This window comes from Equus przewalskii, chromosome 1 (assembly GCF_037783145.1).
Source record: "Equus przewalskii isolate Varuska chromosome 1, EquPr2, whole genome shotgun sequence".
Classification (NCBI taxonomy): Eukaryota; Metazoa; Chordata; class Mammalia; order Perissodactyla; family Equidae; genus Equus; species Equus przewalskii.
The window spans coordinates 56524532-56538588 of record NC_091831.1 but is presented as its reverse complement, the minus strand read 5'-3'; the positions used below and the strand labels follow the sequence as shown (position 1 = coordinate 56538588).

The following is a 14057-nucleotide window of genomic DNA, read 5'->3' as shown; positions in this document are numbered from 1 at the left end:
TACTGCAGCATTCATCATCTTGGGCATTTTCCTACATAACAGCAGTACTACTACTTTTCTTAAGAAAATTAACTATAATTCTGTAATATCATCTGTCTATCCAGGCATATTCAAATTTTCTCTGTTATACCAAAATTTTATATATATAGATAGAAAGATCTCTACCTCCGGTCCAGGCACAGAGGTCTTTTATTATTTTTTTTTGAGAAAGATTAGCTCTGAGCTAACTACTGCCAATCCTCCTCTTTTTGCTCAGGGAGACTGACCCTGAGCTAACATCCATGCCCATCTTCCTCTACTTTATACGTGGGACGCCTGCCACAGCATGGCTTTTGCCAAGCGGTGCTATGTCCGCATCCGGGATCCAAACCAGCAAACCCCGGGCCACTGAGAAGCTGAATGTGCGAACTTAAGCGCTGCACCAACGGGCTGGCCCTTTTTAAAAATATTTATTTATTTATTTTTTTGGTGAGGAAGATTGGCCCTGAGCTAACATCTGTTGCCAATCTTCCTCTTTTTTTTTTTTTCCTTCCCTCCCCAAAGCCCCAGTACATAGTTGTATATCCTAGTTGTAGGTCATTCTAGTTCTTCTGTGTGGGATGCTACCTCAGCATGGCTTGACGAGTGGTGCTAGGTATGCGTCTAGGATCTGAACTGGCAAACCCTGGGCCACTGAAGCAGGGCACATGAATTTAATCTCTACACCACCAGGCCAGCCTCCCCAAAATGTTTTTATATCACTGCTTATTTTAAAATTAGAGTCCAGTCAAATTTTGTTTTTTGCGATTGTTGAGTCTTGTTAGTCTCTTTTCTGATCTATGAACGTAGTGTATCTCGTCATTTATTTAGGTCTCTTTATTTTCTCTCTTTATTTGTAGTTTTCGGGGATCCTGCATATCTTTTGTTAAATTTATTCCTAAATATTTTATGTTTTTGATGCTTTGTAAATGATAATTTTAAAATTTCTATTTTCCAATTACTTATTGCTAGTATGGAGAAATTCAGTTGAGTTTTCTGTATTGACCTTATACTCTGTGACCTGGATAAATTAATTTATCAGTTCCAGTAATTCTCTTACAGATTTATTTGGACTTTTTATGTATACAAGCATGTTATTTTCTTACCTTGTTTTATTAAGACTTCCAGTACAGTGTTGAATATAAATGGTTGCAGGGGACATCCTTGTCTACTTCCTTATCTTAAAAAGAAAGCTTTCAATATTTTACCAATAAGTATGATGTTGGCTGTAGAGGTTTTTTTTTGCAGAAGATTACCCCTAAGCTAACATACACTGCCAATCCTCCTCTTTTTGCTGAGGAAGATCGGCCATGAGCTAACATCTGTGCCCATCTTCCTCTATTTTATATGTGAGCCTGCCACAGCATGGCTTGATAAGCGGTGCATAGGTCCGAGCCTGGGATTCAAACCAGCAAACCCCAGACCACAGAAGCGGAGCATGCGAACTTAACTGCTGGGCCACTGGGCTGGACCCCAGAATTTTTTTTTTTTTAGGTGGGCTTTATTGTTTTGAAGACCTTCCCTTCTATTCCTGGTTTGCAGAGAATGTTTATTATGAGGGGAGTTGAATTATTTTAGATGCTTTTTTCTGCATCTGTTGAGATGAAAAATGATTTTTTTCTGAAATGTAGTGAAATTCATTGGTATTTGAATGTTACCCCAAGCTTGCATTCCTGGGATAAACTCCACTTGAGCATTATATGTTATACTTTATATATGTTGTTGGGTTTAATTTGCTAATATTTTGTTGATGGTTTTATGTCTTGTTCTTGAGAGATGTTGATCTGATAATTTTTGTTTCTCATATTGTCATCAGCTTTTAGTTGTCAAGGTTATTCTAGCTTCATAAAATGAATTAAGAAATGATTCCCCTTTCTCTGTTTTCTGAATTTGAGATTATTTCTTCCTTAAATGTTTGATAGAATTCACTAGTGAAATCATCTTGGCCTGGAAATTTCTTTTGGGAAATTTTAAAATTTCATATTAAATTAAAAAAATAGAGTGTAATTTGTGTTTTCTGTTTCTTCTTGAGTCAGTTTTGGTAAGATATCTGTGTGATTGATGTCCCCTCTTTTATTCCTGATAGTGGTAATTTGTGCTTTCTCTTTTTTTTCTTGTCCAGTCTGGCTAGAGGCTTATCAGTTTTACTGATCTTTTCATAAGGCACATTTGCTTTCATTGATTTGTCTCTAGTGTTTTCCTGTTTTTTCTTTCATCAATTTCTACTGTTTATTTTCTTCCCTCTACTTGATTTGTCCTTAACATGATCATCTTTTTATGTGTTCTTAAATTAGAGGCTTAGATGATTGGTTTTAGATCTTTTACTAACATGATCATTGAATACTATAAATTCCCTCCTGTACTCTGCTTTACCAACATCCCACAAATTCTGATGTTTGTTTTTATTTGCATTAAGTTAAAAGTATTTTCCTAAAGCCCCTGTCTTTTCACTCCAACACCTGAGTCATCTCTGCATCTGGCTCTGTTGATTGTTTTGTCTCTAGACTTTTTTTTGGTAGTTTTTGTTTGTTTTATTTTGCTTATTTGCTTTTTGATATGTCTCATAATTTTTGGTTGTTTATAAAATGGTAGAGGCTGAAGTAATTAGATTTGAAGCTGTAATGGGTACACTTCTTCTGTGTGGCTGTTATTGTGGGGATTTAAGTCAGTCTAGTCAGGAGTTAAACTGGGATTGAGTTTTTAGTTTGCCATAGTTGCCTTCATTGCACAAGAGGCCTCAAAATTCCTCTGATGTTGCCTGATGTGTAGGGCAGAGGTGAAATGTCAAAAGTTTTTTCTCAGTGTTTGTCCTGCACTCCACATTCCTACTCCCTAGAGGGCTTGCTCCTCTCACTCATGCCCCTCCCCAGTGGTAAACTGGTATTGCTTGTTACTCAGTGCTTTCAAGATTGGTAGAGGAGAGAGGATAGAAAAAGTTCTTTGTTGTTGTGGTGTAGGCTTTATCTTATTAAGTGTGCCTGGACCTTGGGTTTGGGACTTTCTCAGAGTTTCTGCCCCCTCCTCCAGCAGTAGGAGGCCTCTGGTCCTACTGATATAAGATTCTGGGCTCAGAACTGTTCTTGTCCCTCTTCCTCTCAGGGATTGAGGGTTTTCCCTCCTCCAGCAACAAGGCATAGAATTTGCTTCTCTTTCTTCAGCGGCATAAGGCCTTTCCTCTCTCTATTTGAGAGAAGGATCTGGGCAGGGTGACTGGCCTTGTTTCTTTCTCACAGTGGCAGCCAATTCCTTATAGCACTGAGAGAGGCTCTTGATCTTCCGCCCTGTTTCCAGTCATCCTCATGGGCACCCAGTGGAGGTCTCTGGAAAAGAGTCTGAGTGAGTGCAACCTGTCTGGGACTCCTCGGGGTTTTATACTGTCAAGTTATCCCATACACAGCCTGAAGCAATTTCTTAAAATTTTAGGTGATTTCTTCTTCCCTGCTTGTATAACAGTGGTATCTTCCTCCTGCCCTGCCACAAGTGACCCATTTCTGGCATCCTATTTCTCTTTGGAAGTATCTGTCCATCCTTGGAATTCTGGCTGCTTGGTTATCTTGTGACTTTAGCTCTCTGATAGATTCAAGAAAAGTTTTGGGTAATTTAGAAGTGTCTTGTTTAATTGCCAATGTTCTAGGATTTTCCAAATATCTTTTTGTTACTGATTTTTTAATTCCATTGTGGTCAGAGAATATGCTTAGTATACTTTGGTTTCTTTTAAGTGTATTTATTACGACTTGTTTTGTGGTGCAGGATATGGTCTATTTTAGTGAACATTCCATGTACAATTACTGGGTGAAATGTTCTGTGACGGTGAGTTCAAGTTGACTGAAATTGTTGTTCAAATCTTTTATACTTACTAATTTTGTCTATTTTTTTCTATTAGTCAGCAGGACATGGGTGTCAAAATTTCCAACTATGATGGTGCTTCTGTCAATTTTTCCTTCATGTATTTTGAAGTGCTGTTATTTGGGGTTGTTATGAATTCTTGATAAATTAATCCTTTTATCATTATGAAATGTGCCTATTTTCCTATAGCAATGCTTGTCTTAAAGTCTACTTTTTAAGAGTAACTTCTCAGTTGTTGCTTTCTGCTGGGGTTTTGTTCCCCCCAAGTCTCACCTGTGCGCTCGTGGTTTAAGAGTTAGCCAATGATATGGGGGAATTTGCGTGTGGATTTTGGGGCTTCACCCTCTGGATTCCTTTCTGGGATTTTTATTCTCACTGTCTGCCATGTTGGCAGCCTCAATCTCTGACCTGTTACTCCTCTGTTTGGTGAAACTGCTGCTTTCTGCTTGAGCTCTATCCCTTGCCCCTCATGCGTATTTGGAAGTACTCCTGTGGGAAAAAATGTGGATCTCACACGTGCTTTCCTTCTTTCAAAGAATGTGTCATTCCTGTTTTGGTTGGTTTCCAGTGTTTTTGTTTTCTTGAAAGATTGGCATCTGAGCTAACAACTGTTGCCAGTTTTTTTTTTTCTGCTTTTTCTCCCCAAATCCCGCCAGTACATGGTTGTATATTTCACTTGTGGGTTCTTCTAGTTGTGGCATGTGGGACACCGCCTCAACATGGCCTAATGAGTGAGGCTATGTCAGCACCCAGGATCCGAACTGGTGAAACCCTGGGCTGCTGAAGCGGACTGTGTGAACTTAACCATTCGGCCACAGGGCCAGCCCCCCAGTGTTTTTAAATAGTTGGTTTTTTTGTATATTATCCAGAGTTTATCATTGTTATTGTCAGGTGTTTTAGTCTGATACAAGGTACTCTGCCATATTCAGTACCAGAACTCCTCTAGTCTCTTTTAATTTACAACCATGCCCACATTTTTCTCCTATTACCTTGACTTTTTGGAGAGTTCTGGCCTTCTTCTTGTCTTCTTGTAAAAGTCCTACAATCAGGATATTTGTCTGATGATTTCCTCATGGTGATATTTAACTTGTTCCTCTATCCCTTGTATTTTCTGTTAACTGGAATTTAGATCAAAGGACTTGATTAGATTCAGGTTAAACATTTTTTTGCTTCATAGATAATGTTTGTACTTACTGTTGTATTATGTCATCAGGAACATAATATTTGATTGTCCTAGTACTGGTAGTGATTAATTTGATCACTTGGTTAAGGTAGTGCTCTCCACTGTAAGGATTTTTTTTCCCTTTATAGTTAGTAAGTAATTTCTAGGGTGGTAATTTGTTCTCTCTTAATTATCACATCCCACTCATCTGTCACCTCTTTGTTTATTCTAATCAGATGCCCATACAAGATGACACTTAATGAACATTAGCTATTCTTATTGTTATTGAAGTCCCATTCTTCAACCAGAAGTCCTTACAGTTTTTAGCTTATATGTACTGTATATCCTTCAATGGTATATACCTCATACTGTGTGGTGGTTACATAAATATTTTTCTTTTTTACTGGATTTTGAGGTACTTAATGCAGATATCACATCTTACAAGCCTTTGTGTTTCTTATATCACTTATCTAGCATTTTGCATATAGTATGCACTCAGTGAATTACTTTTTACAGGAAGAGAAAATTAGCTGAGAAATCTCAATCCTTTTTCTATTTAAACATTTTTCAGTCTCTGACAGGTACTGTTAAAATTTAATGTTAATTGCGCATTTATTTTTTGTAGGTAAATGAGAAATCGGGACAGATTATACAGTATGATAAATTTTATATACATGAAGTACAAGAATTGATAGACATAAGGAATGATTATATCAACTGGGTCCAACAGCAGGCATATGGAATGGTATGTTTCCTGTTGTATTTTATGATTTCATTTTTATGTATCATTTGTTCTAATACAAAAGAAACAGTTGTTTGTTTTGAAACACCAAAGTTTTTGCAGAGCTTATTTTTGAAATAAAAACACATTGCAAAAGAGCAGTTACATAGCAGGCAGTATTTACAGGTTAACATTCCACTCTTATACCAAAGCCAAAGCAAAGAGATGGATTATACTTTTCTAAAGAAAAATGCAAATATGACATGGATTGTTAACTCTCATTTTCCATGAGTTTGCCTCTTAATTCTCTAGTGTTGAGAATACTGGATTCCCTGATACTGGACTCTAAGAATGTATTACTGTTGGGAGATCAGTGCCTGAGAACTACCAGAAGAGAACCCCAGGACCATTGATTCTATTTTTTATTTTTTCCCCCTTTAATGTATTTAATTTTATTTCAGATTTTTGATGTACATCCACGTGTACATCTTTTCATGTACCTAAGTCTCTAAAAACTAGATACTTAATGTCTTGTTAAAATAATAGCGTAGTTTTATAAAACTTGAATTAAGCACATGAAATTTTAATATAGTAATGGGTAAGCAGCTACGTATAATACAGTCAGGTTTAATACTCTTATTTGCTAACCGTTACAATATACTTGAGGCCAACTTTTCCACCCTCGAAACGAGTAATTTAACAATGTGTATGTAGCAGTTGTAGGAGGGTGAGTAGCCTTTCATTGCTTACTGGGCACCAACTGCAAGCTTCTTGTGGATAAGCACTTGTCATTTTATTCACCAGCACCTTTAATAGTGTCTGGAATATATCTAGTAGGCACTAAAAAAGTACAGTAGTCTTTGAATGGCAGTGTGGTTAGTGCATGCTGTTTTTAGGATACTCTCACCAGTAGGAATCAGATCCCTTCTAGAACATCTTTTGCTTTCCTAGGTCCTTGGATTTGGATTGGGAGAGACTTAGTGATTTTTCCCCCCAAATCACTGAGAGACTAGATCAAGTTTACAGCCATCCTACAGATTTAGGTCTGTTCATTTGCTCATTCAACAGATACTTACTGAGAATCTCCTGTTACAGGCACTTATTTAGATACTGGAAATATAGTGATGAACCAGACAGTTAAGGACCCTGTTCTCATGGAATTTATAACCTAGCGGGCAAGATGGATAGTAATCAAATAAAGTAAAAAATATTAGCCAGTAATATGTACTATATAGAGAATTAAAAGAAGAGAATGTAATTAATAAAGACAGGATGGTTTCTTGTGATTGGATAATTAGGAAAGTCTTGTCTGATGAAGCATGAAGTGTAATCTAAATGACAAGAAGCAGCCATATAAGATCAGAACAGAGAGAATTTCAGGAAAAATAAACATCTAGTAAAAGACCTTAAGTGAGAACAAGCTTGACATGTTTGAAGGAGAGAAAGAGGCCAATACGGCTAAAATATGGGAGTAGGGAGAGTTCTGGGAAAGGATCAGAGAAATGGGCAAGTGCCTCATCATGGAGGGTTTAGTAAATTAGGATCAGGAACTGAAGTGTTAGGGTAAGCCATTGGAGGCTGGTAAGCGGGGTGGGGGTGGGGGAATAAAATGTGATTTATATTTTTGAATAATCACTCTGTCAGCTATGTGGGGAACGGAGCAAAAATGAAAGAGGGAGACTAGTCAGAAGACTGTTTTAGTAGATTAAGGGAGAGAAAATGATGGGTTTGACTAGGAGGGTAGTCATATAGATGGAAGATGGAAATGGACTTGGAATACCTCTTGGGGGTAAAAGGGACAAAATTGCTAATGGATTGGATATGAGATGAGGAAAGGAGAGAAATCAACAAAGGACATTAAGAAGGAGTGGCAGGTGAGGTAGGAGGAAAACTAGGAGAGAGTTGTGGAAACCAAAATTAAAAAGTGAAGAGAGACTCTGTTGAATGCTCCTGAGAAATAGGATAAAACCATAGAAGCGAGCAATGAATTTGATTCTGTGAAGGTTGTTGGTAACCTTGATAATGCCAGTCTGGAGTAAGATATGCTTAAGAGAAATTTGGAGTTGAGGAATAGGGAAGAACAACCCTAGGCAATGCTTTCAAGAAGTTCCACATTGAAGAGGAAGGAGTAAAAAAAAAGTAGAGTAGTAGCTGGAGTCAAAGGATGACGGTTTTTTAAGAAAGAAAATACTAGACTTCAGGAAAGTTTGAATAAATATTTCCTTTTTCCTTCCCTGTTTAAACTCAATCTCTCACCTATGCAAAGCTTTTCAAACTCTTCTTCCAGACCACCCCTAAGAGCAGGAGAAAAAAACCTATTTCTCGAGGTTATTAACTTTCCCTCGGCAAGCGCAAAATTTGGGACATAAATATTTATTGCAATGTAAAAGAGATTTAAATGATTTACCATTGAGGAAAGTGGGTGCTTCAGAAAATGAACTTTGTTTATCCCGAGACTTTGCCTGTAAACCCTGACATACCACATACCCTAGGTGAGCAGCGTTTCTGAAATAGGAGTGATATGGACCTCTTTTAAGGTAAAAATATTTGTTAGGAAGCCGTGTTCACTTAGATTAATTATGATTGTCTTATTTAAATACGTACAAACATTAAACTAGTTCTGAACTCCTGGTGCTTAGCTTTTACAAGAACTCTAAAACCATAACAAATTTATAAATTAATTATAAATGATACTACAAATTTAAAAATCAAGTTATATTTAGTATGGAGGATGATTATATTCTGATGATCAGGAATCTCAGCCCACAACCTAAATATGATAAGGAAGCAGTGTAATCTAAGAGTGGCTGGGTTCAAATCCTATCTCGGTATTTATTCACTCTGTGTCCTTGAGGAAATTACTTAATACCTTTTCTGTAAATTAGAGATAATAGTACCTACCTTATATAGTTATTGAAAAGATTAATATGATTCATATAGAGTGCTTGAGGCAGTTCTTGGCACATAGTTAAGTCTTGGTAAAATGGTGGTTATTACTGCTGGCTGCCTTGATATAGGCTTTCAGTTTGGCAGTAGCCTCTATTCTGAGGTGTCTGATAAGTGTTCTCTTGCTACCTTTCTCTGTTTGAACTACAATGAAAAATTTGCTTTTAGAATGAGATGTGATACTCCTTTGGCCTTCACTCATCAAGCACATCATTTATGTATGAAGTCCTAGATATAGAGATCTTAAAAGGTACTAGTTTGATTATAGTCACAGCCATTGCAACTCTTGGAGTTTCATGGTAATACTGGGATTATAAATGGATTATTCTAATTTTATATTTTTTAAGTCAATTTTTTAAAATTATTGAAATAGAAACACTAAAATTAAAAATTCTCCCAGAGCACTCATAGACTTGTAAGAATATATCCCCCAGGGATCTGCAAGCCAAGTTCGAGAAACATTATTCTACAGAGTCATATCCTTCTGGATCACTGTGAATTAGATCAGATATCCTTTGACATCCAATTTTATATCTAGTATGTAGGTCATAAACTACTTTTGTTCTGAGTTAAGAGAAATGCCAATCTAATAGGATTTTTTAGTTAGCAATAATCTTGTGCTGCATGGAAAAGCTGTGGTTTGAATGTTTACTTTTAAGTTTGCCATGCCTGTATCCAAACTCCTCTTGGTATACAGCTGTGGTGATATCAAACTGAATTTCCTTAGGAGCTGTTTCAGTGCTATCATTTTCTGGTAAGAGGCAGGACAGAACCACCTTCCTATTTCTAGGCTTTTCCTCTTTCCTTGTCATTCTCTGCAGATCTGTTATAGGGTTGCTGTACTTGAGAGTTGCCCTCTGTTACCCTACTCTTTCAACCACATGCTTTTCCTTTCTCTTGATTTATAGACAAAGTGATATTGAATAGGTGGTTGTGACAGTAGAAGCTTGTTCTTTATGTAATTTGCGTAATGGGTTTAATATCACATCTTAGAAACCAGAATCCAGAACCCATGATTTGGGTTCTTTTAATCTACCTCTAGGAATAGAAGGCTGGCAATTTACTTTGAAGGTGTTTGTGCAACCCTTAAATACTTCATTAATTTATATTGTGACATTTGACGTCACAGAACTTCTTTCTTTGAGAGAGTTCAAAGCACTTTCATATTTCCATATAGCTCTAAAGGCTTTTTTTCCTGAGGCTTATTAATAAAATTCATACTTGTCTTTTATAATCTCAATGATGTCTTAACCTGGTCTTAATACTGAGTTGACCATCATGTTGATCCTATAAGTAAAGTTTAAAGAATTATATTCTAAAGGTACTCACATGCTATTTTGTGATGATATAGATGTGTGTATGTGTATTATATACACATATACATATGTATACACACATATATACATATATATGTATTTATATGTATAATATACACACATACGTATGTATACCATTATTGAACAAGAGTTATGGTCTTGGAATAATTCCATTGCTTCAGTGTGAAAGTTTAAGATATTCTTTGATAGAACATAATTACTAAGAACTATAAGAAATATATGTCTGTAAATTTTAATTATATATGTATACATAACTTTACCTTCTTCTAAACACTGCAAGGGAATTATTTTACCTTTATTATATTTGTCTTTATGCCATAATTTGTTGAGATTTTTTTTTCTTCCATTTCCTTTTTTGCCCGAGAAAGTATTTTAAGAATCCCTTGGGTATATACTTCCTGATCTCTAACTATTAAAAACTAACTCTGTGAAATTTTTTGCTTTCTTTGTAATATCCTTTTGTACTGCTGAGACTTCTAACTTTTCACTTCACCCCCTTCCATTATCCCATTCTTTTTTACCTTTTTTCTTTTACATGTTTCAGGAAGTTTTTGCTTGATCCTCCTGCTCCTGTTGGTTACTACATAAGCTTCTCCATTTTGTTTGTTTTTCAATGCTCTCATCTTGGTGTATGAAACTACTTTTTTTAGTTGGATTCCTTTTGCTTTTTATCTGGTTTTCTCCCTCAACAGTAATCTCTTGCCAAATAAAAGAGCACATGGGTTCTCTTTCTTTTTATCTTCTGCTTTTGATGATTTTTCTCCTTTTTCTAGGTACTGTTCTCAGTTGTACATTTCTTTACGCTCTTTTAACTTTGCTCTTAAATTGTTTATAAGAAATACCTTAGTGAGTACTACTAAACTCTTTGCTCTTTTTTCTTCCCTTTCTTATACTTTTAGTTACTACATAAACATATCATCAATATATATCTAGTAAAAATTTAATAATTTAGAATAAAATACAGAAAGATCTGTGTTGGGTCTGTGCATGTTTGAATTACTATGAGATTCAAGTTAAGCATTTTTTTAAAATGCATGTTCATTTATGTCAAGAACCATGTATACTTATGTAAGACATGTCAGATATAAGTAGGTACTAATAAAGACATTTACTAATTTGGAGAAATTCTAACAGTCTTTGAAATTACAGTTTATGTATATATATTTTTAAGTAGTAAGTGTTATTTATTCAATATTGTGCTGTGTGTATAAATCATCACTGTATTTGTGCAATGGAGTTAAATTTTTTACTTTAACTATGGACATTACTCAGCTAGCAACATGACATGTTCATCAGCAAAGTAGGAAGATAGACTGATATAATAGCTGGGGAGACCCAGCTTTGGGAAGATACACCAGTACTTCCTGAGTTTGAATTTCTTCTTCATTTAATAAAATGAAGAAGTTAAAGTAGGTTTGTTCCCTCTTGCAGCTTTAATATTTCCCAGAAAAGTTCATCCTTGCTTTTTAAAGCTCCCTTGTCATTTTTAATGACATTAATGTTTTGCAGACTCTTGGACTGATTCCTTATGCATTGGATTAGCAAATTATGTTTGTGTATTTTCCATTTCCTTCATGTTTTAGAAATATCTTCTTATTTCTGACAAGTTGCCAAGACCTTTCATATTTATTTGGATTACTTTAATAACTTTGGTATCCTCTCTTTATCCCTTCTCAGAATATAACATGTTATGCTCTTAAATCACGATGACACCAGCAATGGTATAGTGTTTTGCCATAAGTCATTAGTTAAAACTAAAATGTGCCAAGGAGTTTCATCTTTTTTGTCTATAACCAACTGGAACCATCATTAACTATTGGTGTTAAAACTTAATGAAGTCTGCTTTAGCCCATGAGATTCTGACTTTTGAACATTCCTTCAGGCTTTTCTCACTCTAGCTTCTAGGACATTGGGTAACTAAAATTAGGCATGCCTTGACCCAATTTCAGGGCCCCCACTCTAAAAACAGCCAACAGTTAGTGCTGGAGTACATATAGCGTCAACAATAGGTCACACATTAAATGATACGTTGAACTTTTAGCAATAGATGTTTAATTGACTTCACAAGTTTTGTAGTATCCTATCCCCAACCCCCACACCACTTTGTTTTCCTTTTAAATTTCCCTTGGAAATACTACTTCGACTAAGGTAGATTTGCAGCTAGCATAACAGCTACCTTACAACTCCAGTATTTCCCAGAAGAGTTCATCTTTGCTTTTTCTAAGCCTTTACTTTTTTTAAATGTTTGACCTTTTGTCTAAGATCCTTAAGCCTTAAATTTAAATTTGTAATAATGATCTTAATCTGGTTTTTTCTTTGATGCCTCACTCCTAGATAAATCATTTTACTTGATATCTAATACAGTCATAGGTTGGTTAATGACAGGGATACATTCTTCTTTTTTTTATTTTTTATATTCATTGAGTTAATGATAGGTTACAATCTTGTGAAATTTCAGTTGTACATTAATGTTTGTCATTCATGTTGTAGGTGCACCACTTCACCCTTTGTGCCCACCCCCCACCCCACCTTTCCCCTGGTATCCACTAAACTGTTCTTAGTCCACGTTTTTAAATTCCTCATATGAGTGGAGTCATACACAGATTATCCTTCTCTAGCTGGCTTATTTCACTTAACATAATTCCCTCAAGATCCATCCATGTTATTGCAAATGGAATGATTTTGTTCTGTTTTGCAGCTGAGTAGTATTTCATTGTATATATGTACCACATCTTCTTTATCCATTCGTCTGTTGATGGGCACTTAGGTTGCTTCCATGTCTTGGCTATTGTAAATAATGCTGCAATGAACATTGGGGTACATAGGACTTTTTGGATTGCTGACTTCAAGCTCTTTGGATAAATACCCAGTAGTGGGATGGCTGGATCGTATGGTAGTTCTATTTTTAATTTTTTGAGGAATCTCCATACTGTTTTCCATAGTGGCTGTACCAGTTTGCATTCCCACCAGCAGTGTATGAGGGTTCCTTTTTCTCCACAACCTCTCCAACATTTGTTACCATTAGTTTTAGATATTTTTGTCATTCTAACGGGTGTAAGGTGATATCTTAGTGTAGTTTTGATTTGCATTTCCCTGATGATCAGCGATGATGAGCATCTTTTCATGTGCCTATTGGCCATCTGTATATCTTCTTTGGAGAAATGTCTGTTCATGTCGCCAGCCCATTTTTTGATCGGGTTGTTTGATGTTTTGTTGTTGAGTTGTGAGAGTTCTTTATATATTATGGATATTAAGCCTTTGTCAGATATATGACTTGCAAATATTTTTTCCCAGTTAGTGGGTTGTTTTTTTGTTTCAATCCTGTTTTCATTTGCCTTGAAGACGCTCTTTAGTCTGATGAAGTCCCCTTTGTTTATTCTTTCTATTGTTTCCCTTCCCTGAGAAGGCATTTTGTCCAAAAAGATCCTTTTAATACTGATATCAAAGAGTGTACTTCCTACATTTTCTTTAAGAAGCCTTATGGTTTCAGGTCTCACCTTTAGGTCTTTGATCCACTTTGAGTTTATTTTGGTGAATGGTGAAAAAGAATGGTCAATTTTCATTCTTTTACATGTGGCTTTCCAGTTTTCCCAGCACCATTTGTTGAAAAGACTTTCTTTTCTCCATCGTATGCCCTCAGCTCCTTTGTCAAAGATAAGCTGTCCATAGATGTGTGGTTTTATTTCTGGGCTTTCAATTCTGTTCCATTGATCTGTGCACCTGTTTTTGTACCAGTACCATGCTGTTTTGATTACTGTAGCTTTGTAGTATGTTTTGAAGTCAGGGGTTGTGATGCCTCCCGTTTTGTTCTTTTTTCTCAGGATTGCTTTAGAAATTCGGGGTCTTTCGTTGCCCCATATGAATTTTAGGATTCTTTGTTCTAATTCTGTAAAGAATGTCATTGGGATTCTGATTGGGATGGCGTTGAATCTGTAGATTGCTTTAGGTAGAACGGACATTTTAACAATGTTTATTCTTCCAATCCATGTACATGGAATGACTTTCCATCTCCTTATGTCGTCATCCA

At 35.9% G+C, this 14057-nt stretch overlaps 1 protein-coding gene across 17 annotated transcripts in view; it reads left to right on the top strand.

Moving 5' to 3' along the window:
• The window catches only part of HERC4 (HECT and RLD domain containing E3 ubiquitin protein ligase 4), a 141033-nt gene that overhangs the window by 92363 nt on the left and 34613 nt on the right, over window positions 1-14057 (top strand). For all 17 annotated transcript variants that reach the window (XR_011523882.1, XR_011523885.1, XR_011523878.1 and 14 more), the window contains one exon: window positions 5652-5771. Coding sequence is in view for 8 of the 17 variants with exons in the window: in XM_070563888.1 (XP_070419989.1) it covers window positions 5652-5771 (120 nt within the window). In the remaining 9 variants the exon portion in view is untranslated. The remainder of the gene's footprint in view (window positions 1-5651; window positions 5772-14057) is intronic.